The following is a 24,946-nucleotide window of genomic DNA, read 5'->3' as shown; positions in this document are numbered from 1 at the left end:
ACATTTTGTATCACACCGCCAGCAGTGGAGGAAGCACTCAGATCCTCTGCTGCAGTAAAAGTGTGAGAGTGTGATCAGGAAACAGCCCTTAAAGCATTAAAGCAGTGCAGCGTCCCTGTGGCTGCTGTGCTGTTATATATTCTATCATCAGGTTATTATTCCTCGTGCATTAATGTAAAGCAGGATGTTGCTGCTGCAGCTGGTGGAGCTGGAGCTCATGTTGAACCGGTTTGTATCGGACTGCAGCTGATGATGCTTTTCATTCTGGATCCATCTGCCGATTCTTTTCTCCGTCGATCCATCGATCGATCGATCGGTTTGGAAAACTGGTGAAAACGGTGAGAAACGCCGTCACGACGACCCAGAGCCCAAAGCGACACCTTCACCGTGTCGTCGTGTCCGACCGACAGTCCAAAGCTCGACGTTATTAACAAACATTACAGTTATTACAGTCGTTCAGAGGAAAAGCAGCAGATCTGCACATCTGAGGAGCTGCAGCCAGGAAGGGATTTACAGGAAAAATGACTTCAAACATCAAAATAGTTGCCAATTAATTTTCTGTCAATCGGCTAATCGTTTCAGCTGCGCTTGTATACGTTTTTGGGTAGTTTCATTTATAACAAAACATCATATTGTAGTTTTTAAACCACATTTATCTGACAGCTTTAGTTACTTTACTGATTTTTCTTTTTTAAAATTGCAAAACATACGGAGAGCCTATAAAATATTTCCCTCTGAGGTGTGGTGGAGTAAAAGTAGAAAGAGGCGTGAAAGAAAAGACAAGTGAAGTACAAATTTGAGGTATTTGTACTCAAGTAAATGAATGTTTTTTTGTGGTGGAATGTAAAATTCTTCAAGACTTTTTCCTCAATCATTCGTTTGTGTAAAATATCCTCACAGCTACGTAAGACTAACAGGACGGTACATTCGACATTAAATTAAAGAGAAACTATGAACTGTTTGAAAAATATACTCATTTCTTTAAATTCCACCACAACCAAAGACAGGAATCACGTTGACCTCAGCGTTACATGATTTGCAGTAAAACCGCGAAAAGTCACATTTAAGTTTAGAACATTTAGAAACGAGACAAAGTTCACAGCATCCGCAACAACTTTCAAACAGTTTATTTCTCATTTTTCCATGTATGAAGTTTCAGTGACGCAGCAAAGATGAAAACAGGAGTAAAAATCTAAGACTGAATCCGTGTGGCCTCCATCACAAACATCCCTTTAAACCAACAGAAGACATTTCCGCACCGACCTGAAACTAAACAAGCAGGAAGCTTCAACACCAACCGTTTATAACAAAAATATCATCAACCTAAAGAAAAAACAAATACAGGTTTTATCCCCAAAACAGAGCGAGTGGCGGGCGACTAAAACACCTTTATGGTTACAGTTTCAGTGGAGTGATTTTATACATTTCCATGTTTAAACCTTTTATTGGCAACATCTACGTGCTTTAAATGTTCATGTTTTATGTATCACCATTATTAACATGTAAACACAACACGGTCTCACTGAATTTCATGAAATGAGCCAAAACTCTGAAATGCTAAAATTAACGAAAGACAAGACAAAATGTTCAGAGTACGATCGTCGCCGTGAAATCCATGATCTGACGTTATCTGATAATAACACGACCCTGACACAGGTTTAAAATACCAAACTATTACAGCAAATAGCTTAATAAACAATCTTGTTTAAGGGTTGAAGTTCTATTCAAAGTAGCTATTTTCCATGATTTCTAACTATTAAACATGCACAAAAACCGTGGATTTTATATTTTATTGTATAACTGTATAAAAATTCAAATATGCAAGTGGTCAAACTTAACCAGTAATACTATCACACACTCTTTGTGTCACGTAGCATGCACCGAATAGATTATTTGCATCTGCAAGACATTGCGCTCATTTCATTAAATTTTGAGACCAGCCTGGTAAACTCGAGCTTTGAAAAAAAAAAAAAAAAAAAAAAGAAAAGAGCTTTAAAGATCTTTAATAAAACCTGATCTACATGCAAACAGCAACGGGCAGAAGAAGAAGAAGAAGAGATCAGATCACACGTCATGCAAACACATCACAAGTCTTCCGTTTCAGGTAGAAAAGTCTTTTGTCTTTTGCAGCGCGTCAGGAAAGAAACCGTTCCGTCTGGCAGATTTCCTGCAGCGTGAACCGAGTACAGCGGCTTTTAGCAGCTCGACGGCCGTTTTGTTTTTCTCCTCCTCCTCCTCAGCTTTGCTTCTTCCCAAAAGAGAGTTAAAGTATAAAGATGTGACTGTCCAAAGCAGAGGAGCTGCAAATACACAGATTCAGCTGACTACAGAACATACCGTGTTCGGTTTACAAAATCATTTACAGTCTTTGCTAATTCTGCCGTACATCTACAGCTGAAGCTTGTTTTTCTCCCCAAACTATTTCACTAAATCTTATAGGTGTAAAAACATGTACAGACCTATTAAAAACTAAAAATGTGAGTGTGTCTTTCCAACCTGTAGGAGTCCTGCGTGTTGTTCAACGATCAGTGGCGTTACAGTTTCTAATGCGTCATCAAGCAAACACGTAAATGAGAAATATCAGAATCTTCCTAATTTCGTTTTTCGTAGCTGAACGCAAACAACTCCGATCTCATTCCACGCAGCCGAGAGTTTTATCCGCTTTCGCTTGGACGTGTTCTGCAGAAGATTTCTGCAGTACATCTACAAACATGTATGAGAAGCAGCTTTCGTAACGTCAACTTTAGGCGCTGCTGAAAACAAATGGGACTCGTCCCTGACGGTACGTCTCGTTTGTGCGAGTTATCGTTATCACCAGGTTCACGTCAACAGGTCAGAATTTGTCTCGGACTATGTGACTTGCTTAATATCACAAAAGTGCCTAAAAAAAACCCAAACGAATATGGATGCTGATGTAAGCCAAAGTACATCGTTTAAAAACACGCAGGTCCCAATCTGCCCCGTTATTTCAGACAAAATGACGCCAAAATGACTGTGACGAAGCAGTTCCTTAAGTGTAAATAATGCAATACTCCAGTAAGATAAATGCATTCAATAATACAATTACATCTCTAAAATAAAGACACAGATTTTACCTGTAATTCAAATGCATGTCAATAAATTCTTGTTGGCACTTCATGCTGTTTGTGTTGTTCTGAAATCAAGTAACATCACCACTAACTACACTCGTCCACTACGGTTTACTTGCTTTAAGATAGACTCTTTGATTCTCAAAAAAAAAAAAAAAAAAAAAACTGACACCAAAATAAATATAAAAAACCCACATACCTTGAAAACCCAGTAAAACATACAGTACACATACACACTCGAACACACACACTCCAGCTTTCTTCCACCAAACTGAAACCGTCGCTCTGTGTTAAAAAGCCGTCCGCCAGCTTTTAAAGTGCGACGCCGAGTCACTGAGAGTCCCTGTTCAATAATACTTGGTAAAAGTTTGGCTTCAGAAGGCTCGCGGGGAGGTGGAGGTGGGGGTGAGGAGGGAGGAGGGGGGAGGGGGTGAGGAGGGGATATTTCACAGAGAAAATACTTGCATTGAAAACAGACACAGCGTTTCGCTGGACGGCGTCTTCAAGCAGATCTTCAGTAAATGGAGGGGGGGAAAGTTGTCAGACGTCTACCACCATCTTTTTGTGAATGTCTAATCCACCAACGACCTGGAGGAGGCAAAAGGAAGGGAGGTCACATCGTTTCTTGTTCACGTCTTTAAACATTTAACTAACGAAAGTCTCACTGAGAATCGCTAAGAGGGAACAGAACGAGTTTGAAGCGGCACTCGTCGGTGTTTTCAGCCGGTCGTCGGTCCAGCACTTTGGCCCAACTGAAATACCTCAACAAATATTTACACGAACTGCTATGAAATCTGACTCAGACGTTCGTGATGTCCATGATGAATCCTTCAGACTCTGCCGATCTTCTGACTTTTCCTCTAGCGCCACCATGAGGTTCACATTTGTGTTTTAGTGAAACTGTTGGAGTTTTTTAGACACACATTCATGTTTTGCTCAAGATAAACTGCAGTATTTGGAAAGAAACTAAGTACATTTACTCCAGTACTGCACTGCAGTTAAGTACAAGCACCTCAAAAATGGACTTGAGTATTTCCATTTTCTTCTACTTTATACTTTTACTCCACTACATTTAAATCTGACAGCTTTAGTTTTTAGATTTTCATAAATAAGCAATGATTAGTTTATAAAAAACACAATGTTGACCTGCTGCAACATTAAAATGACGCTTGCACGTAATGCATCAGTAATAATAATCCAACATTATAATATAACATAACACTGACGGGCTATTCTTCATAAGTACTTCTATTTTTGATCTTTTGAGTACATTTTACTGATAATACTTTTTTACTTTTACTTAAGGTCTTGAATGCAGGACTTTTCCTTATAATGGAGTATTTTTATATTTACTTAAGTAAAGGATCTGGATACTTCTTCCACCACTGGTGAATTCTAATAACTCCGTGATCCTCTGACTTTTCGTCTAACGCCGCCATCAGATTTTAATGTCCAACACTTTGGTTTATTGGACCAAATACCTGCAAAACTAATGACATCAGCCTCAGCTGCACTTTGTGTTTAATGCTAATTAGCAAACGTTAGCACGCTAAGACGATAAACTAAGATGGTGAACATGGTAAACATTATACAGCAAGATTCAATAGATGGCAAAGTAATTTGAAAAGCAGATCCTGATTTTACCTGAACTGGCTGTTTATTTTATTGCTTTTGTGTATTTTATTTCTTTATATTTTATCATTCACTGCGGTATTTTATTTCTCTTGTTGTGAAGCACTTTGTACTTTGTTTTGCTAAGTGCTCTATAAATAAAGTTTTATTATTATTATTATTATTATTATTATTATTATTATTATTATTATTATTATAATAGCCAGCTGTATGATCTGGGCTGAGGTTTAGTTTGAGACGACAGTCATGTTTACTGCTGCTGCTATACTGTAGCCATGACTGTACTCCAGCTATAACGTTAGCTATCCATCAGTAGAAGGGCCTAACTGTCACCAGCATCATTTGGTGAGAGAAGTTTATATTCATGTATCTTATGTGCCTCAAATCTCACCGTGAAAGCTGTTTATCAGTACGGTTGTTTCTAGTTTCACTGCAGTCCATGTTAACGTAGGATGAAGCGATATTCTTTCCCCCAAAAGGGGGATGATGTGCATGTTAGCATGCTGACGTTATTTTTTTAGCTCAAAGAGCTGCTAGCCTGGCTGTAGACTCAGCAGGGTTCAGACCAAAAACAGCGCCAGGGGTGGCACTGGGGGGGGCGTGTTGTTTAAGGTACCAGTGAGACAATGAAATACGATCCAGGACGTCCAGTTTGAGTAACAGATTAATGCGTTTAAAGGCTTATCAGACGCCAAAACGCTGCACAGCGGTTTGTAATATTCAGACAGGATTTTACTCTGGAAAGTTCTCATGGCGGCAACTATTTAAAATCGACAATAGAGATACTCAGTTCACATTACAAAGTAAACTACCAGAAGTGTGTGCTTGCACATATTTGATCGGCCAACGCGGCGCCTTGCTGGAAGACGTCGCGTTGCAGCAAAAGTTGAGCCTGGTTCAACTTTTGTGCCCAACGACTCTGCGTTGTTTTGCCAGAGCACCATGTTGGTGTCGACGGACTGTCCTCATTCAAATTAATGAAAGGGCTGCGTTTTTTCACGCAGGACTCTGCAGCTCTATGGAGCTTTTTAGCCTCTTTCAGCTCCTAGTTTTGTTTTCATGGCACATTTACTGTTTTTGTTCACTCAGCACTCTAATCGAATCACTTCCATGTTTCCAGCAAGGCAGAGGCCAAAACTCAAGCAACACTTGTAGTATAAAGAACACATTTATCCATCTTGGTATCACAATCAAGTTGTTCTTTATACTACAAGTGTTGCTGGAGTTTGTACCCTTTCTTCCTCCATGCACCTTGGAAGTAAGTGAAGTGAAGAAACCCACGGTACATTACCTGCCCAGCAGCAGGCAGACAGTTAAAGACTAGCTGGTGAATAAAGCGGAGCATTTAGCAGCTAAAGAGCCAGATATTTTTCTCAGGAGTTGGTGACGACCAAACCAGAGCTAAAAGACCCCGATTCTCAGTCTAAAGCTCTCTGGTTAGTACACAGGAGATGAAGCTGAATCATCGATACTTACGGCACAGAACTCTTCGAAGGATATCCTTCCATCACCGTCTTTGTCTGCGTTGATGATGGTTTTGTCAACAATCTGTTGAAGCTGGGTGTCCTTCAGGTTGTTGCCCACCATCATCTTGAGGACCTGGAAGAGCTCCCCGTTGGATATGTAGCCGTCTTTGTCCATGTCGTAGATCCTGAAGGCAACTGAGGTCAAAGAGGCGACATGGAGGGATGACAGTGAAGTTCACCTCATGATACTGAGGACGACTGTCTATAGACGTAACACATGCAAGCTGCTTCTGGCCTTCATTCAGACAAATATGCAACAATGTGTGATACAACACATCTTAAAAAACAGATGTTGAAATGTTTACACCGAAACTGTCCACGTTTTATAAGCACTGCACTTACTTTAGTACAATATGACATCACTGAAGTCACCTTTTCAACAAAAACTGAAGAAATTTGGTGTCCAGGTCTGGCTGATACAAGTGGATCAAAGGTGTATTTAAAGGTTTAACAGCTATCAGTGATGAAAATGCATCTTACTGGAAAGTTATCTTTAATTTTGAGTGAATTTAAAGTTAAGACAGTCGTGTACATGCTGAGTGATCGTTGGCTCATGAAACCTGTTAAAATCCCAATGCAGAATTTCTAAATATTTACAGAACTTTACATGATATAATTTGTCTACATACATACATACATACATACATACATACGTAACTCTGAGGGAAACTGGTGTATGCTGGACACTTACAACGCAACTTCTGCTCCTTGTCACCTTTGACGCTGAACTGGGAGACTCCTTCAATGAACTCTGCCAAAGCACAGAAAGCAACATCATCAGTTAACACTGCAGGTCAGATAATAAACCTGTTGAGACATAATAAATGTAACTTGTCAACAGAAAATGACCAAAGATCACCACACCATGGTGGGGAAATAAATTACATTGTTGTTATACAAATAATTACAAGACAACCCATCAACCAATAAAAGATTTTCACTTTCTTTGAAGATCTCAGCAGAGACAGAACTGGTACAAATGAAAAGCGAGAGTGTCACACCAGCAACCGACTTCCACGTTATCAAATTTTCATGAACTGAGAGATACTGTAAAATAGTATTTGTGAAGCAGCCTTTATTATGTTATAAGTAATGGAAAAACTGAGTTTTAGAATTAAACTGTGAGAACTCCGTCCTTAACTTATGTTCTGTGTTTCTGCAGCTGACAGCACAGACATCAGCCAAAGTAGACCCGGTTTAATTAGCAGAAATCTCAAAGTTGATCTTAACAGTTGGTTTCCTGTGCTTTAACTAAAATAGACTGTGTCTACAGTAGTGTGACAAAGTGTTTGCCCGCTTCCTGATTTCTTATTTTTTTGCATGTTTGTCACACTTCAATGTTTCAGATCATCAAACAAATTTAAATATTAGTCAAAGATAACACAAGTAAACACAGAATGCAGTTTTTAAATGAAGGTTGTTATTATTAAGGGAAAACAAAATCCAAACCTACATGGCCCTGTGTGAAAAAGTGATTGCCCCCTAAACCTAATAACTGGTTGCTCCACCCTTAGCAGCAACAACTGCAATCAAGCGTTTGCGATAACATGCAATGAGTCTTTTACAGCGCTGTGGAGGAATTTTGGCCCACTCATCTTTGCAGAATTGTTGTAATTCAGCCACATTGGAGGGTTTTCGAGCATGAACTGCCTTTTTAAGGTCATGTCACAGCATCTCAATAGGATTCAGGTCAAGACTTTGACTAGGCAACTCCAAAGTCTTCATTTTGTTCTTCTTCAGCCATTCATTTAAAAACTGCATTTTGTGTTTACTTGTGTTATCTCTGACTAATATTTAAATTTGTTTGATGATATGAAACATTTAAGTGACAAACATGCAAAAAAAAAAAAGCAATCAGGAAGCGGGCAAACAATTTTTCACACCGCTGTATATAGCTTTACAATTTTCATTCACACACACATACACTCACTCAGGGCAGCGAGCCACTGTGCCAGGTGCTGATGGGGAACAAACTTAGTTGCATGACAAACTTTTATTTTGTGGGAGAATTTATTTAGTGAAATTTATTCAAATGAACAGCAGAAAAATGTTCTCCAAGTTTAAAGGAAAACCTTTCATGTGAAGCAATAAGACATTGTAGATACATTTGTCAGCCATCAGAGATTTTGCCTAAATGGTAAAACTGTGTTTACAATCAATATAAAATTTCTGGGTGTGTTAGACCATTTTGGGCAATGTTGCAAATGATTTATGGAAATATTGGATTTTTATATGATATTTGCATCAATGTGATAAAATATTTTGGTTTGTCAATTTTATTTTTTACTCAACGTGTGATCCTGATGTTTTTTTTCTGTTTATTAATTTTAACTAAAATATTCTTCTGTACTTTTTTCTTCTCTAAAGGACTGAAAGAGCCATGCAAGAAATGTTTGTATTCTGTACCTGTGCAAGGTGAAAAATGTACTAAATTATAACTGTTAAGGCCTTAATCGTCAGCCTGTGTTTTGTTGTTTTCTTTGATGTATTTAGAATGAGTTATATATATCGATATCATGGAAAAATTAAACATTCAAGGATCGAGGATTTTGTCCATATCACCCATTCTCGCACAAGTTATTCATCAAGTGCATTCCCTCCAAGGTGATACAAATGACTAAGGTAATGCAATTCTAATTATAATTACTGCTCCCATTTTGGCACAAAATGCATTTGGTGGTGCAGAATGTCAGACTTTGTGCGCCGGATCTTAGCATTGTTTGTAGATTTGCCAGTGCAGTGCATCACAAAAACAGTTCACACACTGATAAATTCCTTCATGTTGCTGTTTACACACAATAAATATACAGTATTTAAAGAAGAAAACAGACAAAAGGCCTTCTCAGGGGCAGCAGACTATGATAACATATCTTTAACACCAACAGGTCATTTTTCAGAATCCAAAATACATTATTGATCCCAGAGGGGAAACTCTTTTGTTACAGCAGCCCACTATCACGTCAGTGCACACAGGAATAGAAGTACTAAGCAAAATATAATACACTATAATACAGGCAAGATAAATTAAGTACCAAGTGGGTATAAGTGTAAAGTAAAGTTAGGACTGATGTCAATAGTAAAAACTTTCAGACAGAGAAAAGGTTTAAATTCAAGAACAGAGGACGTATCAGAGTGAGGAGGCAAACTGCCTGTCTCATGATTTATTTACCTTTAAAGTCGACTTCCCCATTTCCGTCGGTGTCGAATATGTCGATAACTCGCTGCACGAGGGGATTCTGCTGGAGCTCTGGTAAGGACATAAACTCCTCCACGCTCAGGGACCCGGAGTTATCTAGGTCGAGTTTCTTAAATCTCTTTCCTAGCCTCTTAATCTCATCAGCATCAACTGAAATGAAACAGAGCGAGAGACAAAGTTATTTACAGACAGACAGACAGAGAGAGAACGACAGGGACAAACAGACAAAGAGATTATTTGGACAAATGTTTTCCGACCAGTGAGCGTGGGCAACACGTCTACCTGTGCACTTCAGGACACACAGTGGTTAAAACACCTGTCGTCCACCTGTATCTGATCTCCTTCCTGTGCTGCCTGTAGACACCATTTCCCCGTACAACATGACCAAACTTACCTGGTTTCTTCTTCGTACTGGCCATGGTTGTTCAGAGCTGCTGATCTCTCACTGCACCAGTTAGGATGAACCTTGTGCTACCGGACCTCCCGGTGCCGCGCTCTAAGCCCTAACAACGGGTCATGTGACACCTCTTTCAACACTAATCACTCTGCTGATAACCACGAATCAGCGAGACACAGTGGAGGTGGGGGCCGTATTGTGTTGGTAACCCGGTAGTTCATGGAGATAATTTACCCAGTCCTTTAAAATAATCAAAAATCTGAAGAAGATTGGTCTAACAGATAAAAATATCACAAAGCTCATTGCCACAGGCCATCAACGACACGTGGGGTTCAAAGAAATGACGACATCGTACAACAAATCCTTAATAATGAAACATTAGTTCAAGACTTGAAACCAAATCACTTTAAAAATGTATATAATTTCACCAATACAGATGTTTAAAGTCATGTTATTACTTGGAATAACAAAGCATATTTTCCTCTATTCTCTGCACTGCGTCTTCATGCAGGTAACAAGACTATTACAATAATAATAACTTTAGTTTTGTAAGTTGACCTTATTTTTTCTAGCCAAATTTCAATAATTACAATAAATGGTATTGTATAATCTCTCTGAAAGTCATCCAACAGTAAATTGGTTTATAAATACAGGAAAAACCGCAATTAATTTTACTTCTGAACATTTCTTGAGTCCTGACAGCCTTCCTCGTGTCTGAGCATTTGTACATGGCTCCCTGCTACACTGCAGCAGCAACAACAGGCGTCCATGTAGACCACTAACTGACACAGAACGACCACTAGATGGATCCCAACACAAAGGAAAGGTGAGCCCAGAGTTACTGTACTGCTGCCACACCAAGCACCAAACACTCCTGATACATGTGAGTGAACACACTGTCTGCCACGTACAGGATAAACACTCATGATGGCCAAGGATACAACTAACAACCTCGGATATGTTTGTTTCAGGAGGAGACACCATCGCCTCCATCTTCACCAGTTTCCAAAGAAAATCCACTTATTTCAAGCATTTCCTGGAAGTCTCTATCTTGATTCTCGTCTTGTTTTAACACAAAAGCTTATTTCTTGAAAATCCTTGAAACAAAGAAATCTGGTAAACTGGTAGAAGTAGAATGAACTCACATTTTGTGGTACAAATTATTAGGTACACCTAGCTAAAGCTAAAGCAGGCTAATACGTCAGTCCTGCAAAGAAGTACATTTACATCAGTGACGGTTGGCTAAATAACAGAAGCACCTGTCAGCATAACACAATACAGTTCAACAGCACCACAAACTGCAGCCTGCAAAATGATCAACAGTTTCAACAAAAACTGAACACTGAAACCTTCAAGAAGGGAGGATTTATTGCAGGGTTGTTTTCAATAGACGGCATTAGTTTTAGCTAGGTGTACCTAATAAACTGGCAGCCTTTAGAGTTAAAAATGACACCAAATAACGTTAGGATGGATGTTTTAAAGAGTGTCTGTCGCGTCTGGACTTGTTCTTTGACGCATCACCAAAACAAACTCTAACATCAGCTGGATTCAAGTCCAGAAAACAATTTTCCCATCGGTCAGAGTGTGAAATATCTCCACGGGAGAAGAGTCCCAACTTAACGTGGTGTCATACAATATTTGTACAATGTCAGATATTATAAAACAAAGAGCAGAATTCACTCTCTAATAACGTTAAGTGATGGAATTGAGTGGTGAGGTAAAATTACTGTTTTTCTTAATGGAGTCTGGTGGGCTGTAGCGGCCATTTGTTTTGGTCAAGATGCTGGTGCTGTAGTGCGACGTTTAGTGGCAGTGAAAGTCTCTTACAGCACCTTTAAAGTTCCAACTCATAATTAAGGTCAGCAACACCTCTTCACATACCTTATTCCTCACACCTGTTAGGTATAGTACCACCTTTGCTCCATATTAATCAGAGAAAGCCCTGGTGTTTCCCAATAATCATGTAAATCAGAGGGAGGAAACAAAGCCTGACCAACAGAGCTGCAGGACGAGGCGGAGCAACACTGGAAAGAGGAGAGCTTCAACGTCACACTCCAGAAATGAAAGTTAAGTTTGTCAGAGTGGCAGCCACGCAGCAGTAGAGACAAATCTCTGTTTCTCTCTAAAAGAAAATTCAAACTGAGTTCATCAGGTCTTTCTCAGCAACACAGCAGAGTCTCTGCCAAACACTGGTGAGTACAGCTGATCATATTTACAGTTTCAGCAACCAGGATTAACACAAAACTTCAGCTCTACTCAGGCAGGAAGTTCCACTCTTTGCATTTCATACTTGGTTAAAATATAACTATGGCTGTTTGTCCACAGGCCCACTATACAGTAGCCCACTTTAACTGCTTTAAACAGTCTCTCTGTGTCACTTCTCAGGACTTTAGTAACTTGTAACTGAATCTCTGAGGTTTGGAGTTTAGCTTCACTCCAACTTTCCTGGTATTATTACTGTTTACTGATCGCTTCCTGCAGCCATTTTGCATTCTACTTCCTCTGGTTGTTTCACTGGTGGAAAAGAGTTCACGGCTGCTCACGGCTCAGCGAAATTCAAAATACTGCATATATAATTTAAAATTACTTTAGCTAATATCATGCGTTGTGCTTAAAATAACAGTAATCACACTTCTTTCTTTTTAAACAAATAATAAAAAGTGTATTTTGATTTGAAATGTTTTTCTTCTCTTTCTACATGTGTAGATATGGCTGCTGCGAACTATCTGCGATCTGAAGATCAGTTTCTGTGCTCCATCTGTCTGGATGTGTTCACTGATCCTGTCACCACACCATATGGACACAACTTCTGCAAAAACTGCATCAGTAAACACTGGGATACTAACGTACAGTGGGATACTAACGACCAGTACCTGTGTCCGATGTGTAAAAAGGTTTTCTACACCAGACCTGAGCTGCACGTCAACACTTTGTTGTCTGAGATGGCTGCTCAGTTCAGACAGTCAGCTCAACAGGAAGCCAGCAGCAGCAGCTCAGAGACACAAGTGTCCAAACCAGGAGAAGTTTCCTGTGACGTCTGCACTGGAACCAAACTGAAGGCCCTGAAGTCCTGCCTGGTGTGTCTGGTCTCCTACTGTGAGACTCACCTGCAGTCTCACCTGACAGTGTTGGGCATGAAAAGACATCAGCTGATCAACCCTGTGGAGAACCTGGAAGGCAGGATGTGTACGAAGCACGATAAACCTCTGGAGCTGTTCTGTAAGACCGACCAGACATGTGTCTGCGTGCTCTGCCCTGTTTTAGACCACAAGACACATGATGTTGTTCCTCTGAAGGAAGGATATGAAGGAAAGAAGGCCGAGCTGGGGAAGACAGAGGCTGAAATTCAGCAGATGATCCAGAAGAGACGACTGAAGATTCAGGAGACCAAACGCTCGGTTGGCCTCGGTAAGGAAGATGCAGACAGAGCGATAGCAGAAGGTGTTCAGGTCTTCACTTCTCTGAAGGAGTCTGTTGAGAGAGGCCAGGCCAATCTCATCCACACGATCAAAGAGAAGCAGAAAACAACAGAGAAACAGGCCAAAGCTTTCATCAAAGAGCTGGAACAGGAAGTCTCTGAGCTGAAGAAGAGAAGGACTGAGGTGGAGCAGCTCTCACGCTCTGAAGACCAACTCCACCTCCTCCAGAGTGTCCAGTCCCTAAACACCCACCACCCACCATCCACCAAGGACTGGACAGAGGTCAGCGTCCCTCCACCATCATATGAGGGGACTGTGGTGAGAGCTGTGGCTCAGCTGGAGGAGACACTCAGTAAACAGATGAAGAAGCTGTTTGAAGCAGAGCTGAAGAGGGTCCAGCAGTATGCAGTGGATGTGACTCTTGATCCTGATACAGCACATCCCAATCTCACCCTGTCTGATGATGGGAAAGAAGTGAATCATGGTGATGTGAAGAAGAATCTTCCAGACAACCCAAAGAGATTTTCTACCAGTCGCTGTGTTTTAGGAAAGCAGAGTTTCTCTTCAGGCAGATTTTACTTTGAGGTTCAGGTTAAAGTTAAGACTAAATGGACTTTAGGAGTGTGCAGAGAGTCGATCAACAGGAAGGGAAAAATCACACTAAGACCACAGAATGGTTACTGGGCGATATGGTTGAGAAATGGAAATGAGTACAAAGCTCTTGCTGGCCCTTCAGTCGGTCTCTCTCTGAAGTCTCAGCCTCAGAAGGTGGGGGTGTTTGTGGATTATGAGGAGGGTCTGGTCTCCTTCTATGACGTAGACGCTGCAGCTCTTATCTACTGCTTTACTGGCTGCTCCTTCACTGAGAAACTCTTCACATACATCAATCCCTGTCTTAATGATGGTGGTAAAAACTCTGCACCTCTGATCATCTGTCCTGGAGTAAACTAATCACTTATCTTACTCAGAGGCAACACCGTATAGTTTACATCTTATTTTTTACAGAATCTGTTTACCGTGGTGACTGATTTCCACTTCATTGTTGAGATTTTTTATTATATGTATCCCATTACATAGGCAACCCTGCATCATGACATGTTATGTGGAGAATATCTATTTAAACCCACAGACATTTATTTTCAATTCCAAAAGAAAATGCTGTTTCTAAAAACACAAAATATGTCAAGCTGAATTTTGAGTAAATTAGTAAAGAATGCTACAAAATGTCTGGATTGTTTTTCATTTTTCTATTTGATGTGCTGCAAATATACTGTATAAAATATGGACGTATTCTCCGTGACGTCACCCATAGGTTTCTCAAGAGCCAGTGTGAAGCTCAGTGGCTCCGGCAGACGCCATCTTGGCAGTGCCAGACTCCACCACCTCCCGGCTAATCCAAAAATGGGCAAAGACGTGGAGCGTGGGTGGAGCCGAGGCGGGACGAATGAAGCCTGTTTGCTGAAACCAGCCACCTGTGACGGAACCCACCTGTCACTCAAGTGGCCACATCCTTAATTATGCACAACTTTAAGCCTTAATATAATTCAAACAGGTGAGTTATTTAAGCAAAGCTCACCCTCAAGTGTAATATTGTGATAATACAACGGTTACCAACAAAATAAAAGATATAATCAAAATGTATTTACATTGTGGGGCAATTCATTCTCAATATAAAACTTTTTGCTAGTGTTATCTCAGTTTACCTGGAAACACACGTGGTCTGACTAATAAGTGGAAAACAGTCAGTTGAATAATATGTAATGAAAACTAGTTTACAACTCCAGCAAGTAGGTCGACCCGTAGTAACGACCTAGCAACAAACTGAATAAATACCACATATATAAACACAAAACTGCTTTACTAGCTCAGTCTTGTTGTAACTTCACATGTATTTTTAAGCTACTGCCATGTCACCGACTCACCGGCACAGCTGATGGAGGATGCCAGAGCGTAACATCAAGGCTGAACAGATTTGTGTGATCCAAACATTTCCAATAACTCCAGAGCGTCCAAAAGTCAAAATTTATTGAAAAGAGATAGATGTTATAATTTCCAACATTCAAAGCATGTTTTTAATCTAACGAAACGTTCTGCTTCAATCCATATTTGTTGCCGTTTATGCCTTTCAAAAACAACATTTTCACTGCGGTCACAAAACTGTTGAGCGTTCTCAATGTCTAGCTGACCAAATCAGATTGCTTGGTCGGAAATACTTATTGTATAACAATACAACAGTTGTGATGAATGAGGAAATTAGCTAGAGACCAAAACTGTTTTTAATACCAGGCTGTAAACATGTTTATTTCCGCCGTATAGCTGGGCATTTTTCAGCCCCGGAGGTTGACGCTTGGTGCAGCCACAGAAAACATATCGCTCAATATCTCACTGTGTCATAAAGCTTAATTTAAGAGTAAGGCCTGTCGCATGCCTAAAGTGTACAGAATACAGTATGTGTCACTGTTATACAGAGAAATACAGTTACTGGATACATTTAATTAATAGAATAGATGCTAACAGAATTTCTGTTTTGTCTGAAAAGTGGTTTGGTTAATTACTGGTGAATTTGGCCAAATTTTTATTTATTTGCTTTGTGAATACTAGACTGGGTTGAAATGGGTTTTCCGGTGGTGAAATCTGGTGACAAACTTTCCTTCAGTGTCAAGTGTCCTTAACTTTAACCTCATCCTACTCCTTTTTTAAAAAGGCAGCTCTGAACAAGATCGCCCAAGAAACTTTAAAAAGATGCCCTGTGGAGTTTTCTCATGAACAGACAAAAGTTTACATTAAAGTGGTACTCGCTAAAACGCATTGTGTGTGTGCGTCCTTGACGTCTAGCAAACGTGTTGAAGTAATATCCTTCTTCAGAAAACATTTGCAATGCTGATAATTTTTTTATGCTTTAAAACTGTGCAATCAGTTGGGATGGGACGGATCGGGTTAAAAAACACTCAAGAGAAGTTGACCGTGGTGAATTTCCTCACGAGTGACTTGAAAAAAAGCTGTCTGACTCGCTAACATACAGTCCTACACCGATTTCCTGATTTATTTTGAATTGCCAAGGTTTAGCACGCAGAAAAGTGCCACAGTGTTGTTCAGGTCTTTTTTACTAAAAGGGGTCCAAAGTAGTCCAGTTTTTGACTCTATGCCACAATGCCAGTTGGACTTTATTTTTGTTAAAGGATAAATTCCTGTATTTCTTAAAATCAGGGGGAAATTATATATACACTGATGCAATTGATGAAATTGTTGTCTGTACCACTTGACATCATGGTAGAGAAGTGAAAAATAGAGCCCGATTTAATAAATATATATATAAAATAAAAATATACAGGAATGATCACAACTCACAGGCATGGCCCGTCAGTTGACTGGGGACATACAGCCAGGCTGGACCCACGTCTCCCCCGTTTCAGGTCATTAGCCCAGACACCTCTCCAAATACACCGGCGAGGTTTGGTGAGACACCTGAGAGCTGCTGGTGTGACTTATTGCTACAAGGCAAGGACCCAAAGTCAACTGCAGTAAGCAGAGACACCTGCCCGAACCACTGCCAAGGTCACACATACAAGACTCTGGTCTTGCTCACAGATTAGAAAACCAAGATTTGGTATCAGCAAGGTTCAACGAAGGGCTGAGCAATCTGGGAATTAACATGAGAGGCAGGTTTCTGAGTCTGGAAGGGTCCAAAGACAGGTCATAAATTTTAACCACCCCCTCCCCCTGCAGGGTTCCCCCCAGTTTTTGACACCTTTCTTAACAGCTCGTTAGGCAGCCCCCCCCCCCCCAAACCTCCCACTCAGCGAACTTATCCGTTACCATCAGCAATGGTTGATGTAATTTTGAGACCCAAGTTCAGCTTACACTACCGTCTTCCTGAGGGGGGTGCTACTCAAAAAGTAGGCTCAGACATTACAGTCATTATTTTCTAATTAAGCGGCGAGATTTCCTCTCTGGAGTTGGGGGGGCACAGAGCAAGGCGACCAGCTAATTAAAACTGGGATATTGCGGTGACTAAAAATAAACGAGGTTTTCCCAGCAGCCCTGACACTGACCTTTACAGAGCGATGAGGCATTTTTAGCCACAGAGTGTTGGGAGTCTGGGTCAGAGGCCTGCAGAAGGAGGTGCAGAAGGAGGTGCAGCATGCGGCGACGGGTCACCATCAGATCCCAAACTCAATGTGAACATGTCTGACTTTCCCCCAGAAGATCACGATCCAGTGGTGCAGGTTATCAAACTTCAATACGTTTTGAGTTCTGTTTATAAGTAAGTGTAAGTCTTTTTTTTTTTTTTCTTTTTTTAAATCAGACTCATCCAGATTTCAAACTAAATTTGTTAACTCTACACTGTAATTTATTCTGGCAAAAGGTTTTGTACAATATTACACACCGATGCATTTGTTGTTTGGCGGGTTTAGCTTATTTTGTTAATAAAAATGAATAAAAATGTTTGAACAAAAATCTTCTGTGGAAACATATTTGTATAGTTAAAATAGTGCAATTCTAGTACTGTATCAGTAACAAAACTCAGGTATTAACTTGGTTCAGATATTTTAAAAAAAGTATTTTATTTATATATCTGAGTATTTAAAATACTCAGATATATTTCATGGACAATTCTGAAAAGAAAACATGTATAGGACTCATCGTTTTGGTTTTTGTACCAATTTTCAGTGAAAAAAGACGTAAAAAAGTGTATGTTTTCGTTATGTTCCTGCACATCCCAAAGTCGTCGTGTTTAGCGCTATAAAAATTCAAAGTCCACCGTACTTCAGCTCAGAAAATGCTTCCAGTAAAAAAGGTGAAAGGAGAAGTGTTTGCCCTCCAAATGGTTTATTCGAAGCTTAATCCTCACCTATGATTTTTTGCTGATTTGTTTCAGATCAAATTTTCACCAGCCTTTTTATATTCAAAATGAAGATAGATAACATAGATATATATATAGATAAACAGTTAGGGAAAGCAGCTAATGTTTGTGACTTAAGTCACTGAGGGTGTTTGATCTAATGCCATGTGGTGAAGTGACATTTATTGGTACTTACAGTGCGAGCACATGTCCAGGGCATAACTGGCTTCATTTCCCTGAAAAAGAGAGAAGATTGAAAATGAAACCAGTTTTCCACATTTAGATATCTGATAAAAAAAAAACACAAAGGAAAATCTTTGTTATTTATAAACAGAACAGAGCAGGACTGTGGTCTCCCGTACCTCGCAGTTTGAATTGAGGAGCTGGGTTTTTGGCATGTGGAGAGGTGCCAAAAGCCCCTCAGTACATTACATTAAATCTCACTGATGTTGGGTGAAAAATTATATAACAGTTCTCCATGGACTGGGAGAAATCGTGTGTTCCTTACATTCATGAAAAATCTGTAAAAAAAATCAACTCAAATGTAAATAACATTAATTTAACTGTCCTGTGTCCTGTCCTTGGGTGATTGTCGGCGTTCTTCATTATGCATGAGCGACAGAACGATCTGGACTCTGAAAACTAGGCCGCCTCGATTTGCCTCGTCTCATCTCTCGAGGACTCGCAAGAAATTGAACCAGGCTGCTCGAACGAGGCTGCAGCGTTCCTCCTCGGCTGGTAACAGGAGCTGCATTAACTCGACATCTGCATCAAACGGTAATATGTGAGGTTTATTCCGCCTTCCAGCACAGAACAACCGTAATCTCATCTGTGAGGTTTGACAAGGTTGCTGTCTGTTGCAAAATGTGATTTTTATTGTTTTTGTCATTGACAAGCCGCTGTAGTTCATGCAGTTTGTCCTGTACAGAAAGAAAAGGCATAACAAACTTAGTGGTAATTAAAGGGCTGCAACTCACCATTATTGTTATTATTTTCATTCGATTAATCATCTGATTATTTTCTTGATTAATTGTTTGGTTTATTAAAAAATGTCAGAAATAATTTCCTAAAAAGGCCGATGTGACGTCTTCAAATGTTTTGTTTTGTCCAACTAACAGTTTAAATTCAAAGATATTAAGTTTACTATCACATAAAAGCAGAAAATCCTCACAATTTAGAAGAAGGAGAATGTTTGGTAACGAACTTACTTAAATAAACCATCGATTATCAGAATAATTATTTTTCTGTCAGTCGTTTTAGCTCTGTAATCTAGAGTGAAACAGCTGATTATTTTTAACGATTTAGAGAGAGGCAGTGTGGTTCGGATCTTGAACACGTGCCATTTTCTGCAAAACTACAGCGAAATACAAACACGGTTCCAAAAAGGCCATTTTGTTTTCCTCAATCAGTTTCGCTCCACATTGAATTATTGCGCTCGTGGGTTTGACCGAGGAGTCGATTTGGTTTCTTGGACTGCGGTGCCTCCTCGGCGAAGTCGACATGCAGAGGTCTGTTCCAGCTTGTTGTCTGACACTGAGCCCAACGCTAACTTGGCTCTGATCACGGGCGTCACATGGGCCTAGTACACTACACGGTGCTTCCTTCTCATCTTCGGCGCAGTTCGTTACGCCTGCGAGCTCCTCGTACACGTTACGGTTTAGGCGGCCCACCCTGCTGCATTAAATGTGGATCCTGTCTGAGTCTCGCTGATGCTGCTTTCAGCCCTGAAGCCGTATGAAACAGTAAATCACCGCACCTCTGACACGGCTCGTGTACTTGTCGGAGTGTCTGTAAAGGCATTAACTGACTGCAGCGGGATTACAACCAAGGATCTTTGCAGTCGATGTGACATGTGACTATTTACCAGCGGCACAAAGCCTGGTGGTTCAGCGGACGCACATTTTTATTTTGGTCTTCAGATTACAGAGAATTAAGCTAAAAATGGAAGCAAGATTAAGGACAGTGGTTCCCAAACTTTTCACCCCTCAGGAAAAAAATAAAAAATAAATCATGTGTTATTACTGACACCTGACAAACCAAAATGTCTGCAGTGAAAAAGGTGTATTCAGATTCAGCGTCACTCCACATTTTTCCTCCTAGTCATCTGCACACCCCCTCCAGTTTGGGAACCACTGGTTCAGGACAAACGGCTGGTCTACGGTCGCGACATCTCAACACAAAGATAGGAAACGATCGCTGTGGTTCCCGTACCTGCTGCACAGGTGTAGTCGCATTTCCGTCAGGTTGATCGACTTATCTGGACTTAATTTAACCAAAACACATCTGAGCTTTTATTAAGAGGTGATGTGTAAAAAGAGTATCAACGTCATGTTAACATTCGTGTTGACATTCAGATTAACCGAGTTTCCTGTGTTGGTGAATGTAAACATTACATTTACACACCTCTTCGGTGCTTCAGTTTTTTTTTCTGCCTCACTTCATTTTCATCCACTACACCCTCATCCTGTCCTCTCTCCGCCTCCGTCTGTGCGTTCAGCGGATGCTCCACTTTACTGACATCCATCATATAGCAGCTAGTATTAAATTCATGTTGCAATAACGACAAAAATATGATTCAGAGTGCTTCCCTGAATGACACATCAGCATTTAAGCTGTTGCTATTTCCTGTTTCTCATTACAGGCCAAAGGTGCGTCACATGACCCTGCAGTTTTCACTGGTTTGTTTCATCACAGTGCAAAGTGTTGAAGTTCATTAGTGGTTAAGCAGTTAAGAGACTGGGTTCGTTGTTCCTGTCACTCGTGCAGCCCGTCCTGCCGTGAGGACGACGCCTGTTTAAACACACTGAAACTAAATACACTGAGATTAAAAACACAACCCACGGGTCAATCGCTGAGTCCCGGCTTCATTCACACACTGAATTAATTTATGAATCTGACCTCCAATGACACATGTGCCTGTATATTTAGGGACGGCGGACGGTAACCCCACCTCGGCTCAGTTTATCTGCCAGATGATTTGAATCTCTGACAGGAATGTGAGCAGCATTAGTTGACAGCGTACATGACAGTTAAGCTGCTGGAGCTGCAGCGGCGTCTGAAAGGAATCTCAAACTGCAGACCAGGACGGGACAAAACCCGACGCACCGACCGTCACGTCGTTCACACGAAAATTCACGCAGTCGGGGGCTTCGTCCCTCGCGGACATGGAAAGGTGACAAGGATGCCACGCGACATTCACACTAAGCCGGCTAAATCTCAAAATAATAATAAAATAATAAAACTTTATTTATAGAGCACTTAGCAAAGCAAAGTACAACGTGCTTCACAACAAGAGAAATAAAACACCACAGTGAATGATGAAATATAAAGAAATAAAACACATAAAAAGCAATAAAATAAACAGCCAGTTCAGGTAAAATCAGGATCTGCTTTCAGATAAAAATGTGTTTTGAGACGAGACTTAAACGAAGACTCTGACTCAGACAGCCTGATGTCTTCGGGCAGGTTGTTCCAGAGCCTCGGGGCCCTGATGGCAAAAGCTCTGTCCCCCTTAGTTTCCATCCTGGACTCAGGATCAGACAGGAGACCCCTGCCCAAAGATCTCAGACTACGTGAAGGTTCATAAGGGATTACAAGGTCTAAAATATAGTCTGGAGCCATGAAGAGCCTTAAAAGTAATCAACAAGATCTTAAAGTCAGTCCTGAAACCAACAGGGAGCCGATGTGAAGAGGCTGAACCAGGTGTGATGTGGTCGCACCTCTCGGTCCTGAGTCCTGTACAGTCTGCAGGCGTTTCACAGTTTTTAGATTAAGACGAGCGAACGGGCCGTTACAGTGATCGAGGCGTGAGGAGATAAAAGCACGAGCAACAGTTTCTGCTTCACTAAGATTTAAAATAGATCGGATTTTTGTTTCTGAGGTGATTAAAAACACGATTGGACGAGCTCAGTGACACGTTGCTCAAAACATAAACTGCTGTCAAACAGGACGCCGAGGTTTCCTGCATGTGAAAATGTTGCGGCATCCACACTGAAACATCTAATCAACAGGAGAATGCTTCATCTGTTCTTCCTTCTCCCGTTTCAGTCAGCAAGCAGCAAAACTGTTAATCACAACACGTGTTCGATATCGGGACAGACAGTCCGGTTCTGTGCACACTGTGAACTTGGCTGGCATAAAGTCGTCTTCGGCCTCCAACCACGTTTACAACTTTTACCTCCCCTCAACTACACTGACAACACGAGATCGGCATTTTATAATCCATCCACTTTAGAAAAAACACCGGCTGAGAGTGCACGGAGGGCCTGAACGGAGAGAAAAGGATGTGTTGTGAAATTCGGCTGGCTCAGTGTGGGCGTATTCTTGCTCACTGCAGTGCTAGGATAATCATTGTCCACATAATATTGTGGATATACCACTGTCCTACTTCCCAGCGTTGACGCACGTCAACTCTCTCAAAAAAAAAAAAAAAAAAGAAGCAGCAATTATATCACATTTGCTACCTGGATTGGCACATCCCAGCTACTCTACCTTGACTACTTCCTCTGTCTGGATGACTTCAACGTGGCCAGTGTGCGTTGCAAGAAAAGAATAAGAACTACTCTGTTACAGTTTTGCATAAAAAGAGGTGTACTGCTTTGTCTGTTTTACTTAAACACCAACAGAGACATCTGACAGAGCTCCAGTGTGCAGCCGAATCAGCCATTTCTCCCATAAGACAACACTTCCGGTCAACACTTTCAAAATAAAACCGTAAATTACAGGCGAAAACTGTGTAAGCTGTGCAACTTGTCACCTGTATTTTTGCACAGCCGCTTTCTACACAGTTACATTAAAAGGGGGTCCTGCAGACTTTATGTATAGAATGAGCTCCTAAAAAAATAAAAATAAAAAAAAAAAAGTGTATAAACCACATGACAAGTGCTTCTTGTGTTAAAGACCCTTGGAGCTCACTGTAGTCTCAGAAATCAAAAAACGGCTGGAAACAAATTCCTGCTACTTTGTTAAAGTCCAATTTCAAAAACACAAAAGCTCTCATGGACTTCGTTAGTTGATCGACAGGAAATTAATTGACAACTATTATAAAAAATTTATTGTTCATTTATGTCATTTTTCAAGAAAAACAAAAAAACCCAAACATGCTCTGGTATCAGCTTCTCAAATGTGAGAATTTGGCTGGTTTGGCCAAACCCAATTTGCAGGCGTCACCTTTGGTTGTTTTTGATATATGGTGATGTGCATTTTTCACTATTTTCTGACATTTTGTGGACATAATCACAATCAGCAATTATCCAACAATGAATATAAGCATTGATGTCAGCCTTAACTTTGACGCATGTAATGTTAATGTCAGAGAAGGTTAATATTTTGAGTCATTTATCAAGAACAAAATCCAAATATTCTAAATACCTTTGAATTTGAGGCTGTTGGTCGAACAAAACAACACATATAAACACTATTATTTAACTCGAACGGTGTATAGACTAAATGATTAGCCAAACAAATAATAATAATAATAATAATAATAATAATAATAATAATCTATGTCCCATTTAATTTATGTAGGCGATAATGCTTTTCTTTCCTGGACCAACAAATATGAAGCTTTTATTTTGAAGGCACTGTTACGACACTTCCGTCGTTACTGCGTTGCGCACTTGACGCACCTCCAGCTAGCTAACCTGCTAGCAAAACCGTAACAACATTTCTGTATTTCCTCACCAGCTAGCTTTGTGGCCAAATTCTACCAAGCCACATATCGAAGTTACGTTATACGTGGACGTGTGACAATGTTCCAAATAACACAATAATTAACAAACATTGTTATAAACAAAACGCCACAAAACGTTACGCTCTTTTTTAATGTCAGCACCGTGCAAACGGTAGCTAGCAGCAGGTTAGCCTGGAGTGCTAGTTATGAAGCTAACAGTACAGTCGAAGGAGGAGAAGCTGTTTTTTTTTAACAAAATGAGGTTTGACATTATAGTTTAAAAAAAAAACAACTGATTTTTCTTACCATTTTGCCGCCGGAGGGTGTTAAGCTGCTGGGAGAGTAATTTAAAGCCCCGTTAACGCGTCGACACGGTCGGATAAAGACGACGTTTTCAACGAGGTTTGTGACTTTTAACGGTCAGATACGGACCGCCGGCTGCCTGACTTTACCGTTTCTGACAGCGGGGGAGAGATTCACCGCAGCGCCAGCAGATAGAGCCGCAGAGGGGGAGAGAGAGAGGGAGGCTAGTGGTGTGAAGAGAGAGAGAGAGAGAGAGAGAGAGAGAGAGAGAGGGGAGGGAGGGGGAGGTTGAGTTGGTGTGAAGAGGGAGAGAGGAGGAGGAGGAGGAGGAGTGGAAGGTGCAAAGCAAAGCTCGTCTATCGCGAAGAGGACTCACTCACAAGCTATATATTTACATTTTTCTGATATTTACTATATATATATATATATATTTTTTTGTAAATATTTCCCAAATACAGCTTGGGAGAAAGAAAAAAGAAAAATCATAATATTATTTTATTATTATTCTAATAATATTAGCGTGTTTAAACCCGGTCTGGACAGAGGAATTAACGCACATCCAACAAAAGAAGAAGAGGCAGAGTCTAAAAATGTTGGATTTAAACTTGTTTCACGCCAGACTGTCACATTAAGAAATACTACTGATATTGATATTTACTCATACCTCTATTGCTGCTGTGCAATATCCTCCGTCTCATTATAATCTCATGCACTATTACCTTACACCGTATTATTGTCATCAACCGTAAACCCACTCTGTACTTCACACTTATTTTAATTTTATACTCATACCCACCTGGTACTTAATTTATCTCGCCTGTATTATAGTGGATTATATATATGTTTTTGCTTAGTGCTTCTCTTCCTGTG

At 40.4% G+C, this 24,946-nt stretch overlaps 2 protein-coding genes across 2 annotated transcripts; one reads left to right on the top strand and one right to left on the bottom strand.

Moving 5' to 3' along the window:
• Window positions 1–1,112: 1,112 nt before the first annotated feature.
• Window positions 1,113–24,390, bottom strand: ppp3r1b (protein phosphatase 3 (formerly 2B), regulatory s1ubunit B, alpha isoform, b). Its single transcript, XM_044189435.1, has 6 exons — window positions 24,080–24,390; window positions 18,299–18,338; window positions 9,417–9,593; window positions 6,939–6,998; window positions 6,198–6,382; window positions 1,113–3,677 (listed from the first exon to the last, which is right to left on the bottom strand). The coding sequence occupies exons 1-6, from the start codon at window positions 24,080–24,082 to the stop codon at window positions 3,630–3,632; spliced, it is 513 nt and encodes a 170-aa protein (XP_044045370.1). The 5' UTR covers window positions 24,083–24,390; the 3' UTR covers window positions 1,113–3,629.
• On the top strand, window positions 9,621–14,900 carry LOC122873102 (E3 ubiquitin-protein ligase TRIM39-like). Its single transcript, XM_044189434.1, has 2 exons — window positions 9,621–12,032; window positions 12,547–14,900. The coding sequence occupies exon 2, from the start codon at window positions 12,549–12,551 to the stop codon at window positions 14,208–14,210; it is 1,662 nt and encodes a 553-aa protein (XP_044045369.1). The 5' UTR covers window positions 9,621–12,032; window positions 12,547–12,548; the 3' UTR covers window positions 14,211–14,900.
• Window positions 24,391–24,946: the final 556 nt, after the last annotated feature.

Source organism: Siniperca chuatsi, linkage group LG3, assembly GCF_020085105.1.
Source record: "Siniperca chuatsi isolate FFG_IHB_CAS linkage group LG3, ASM2008510v1, whole genome shotgun sequence".
Classification (NCBI taxonomy): domain Eukaryota; kingdom Metazoa; phylum Chordata; class Actinopteri; order Centrarchiformes; family Sinipercidae; genus Siniperca; species Siniperca chuatsi.
The sequence above is the reverse complement of the archived record's forward strand: the minus strand, read 5'-3'. Positions and strand labels throughout refer to the sequence as shown.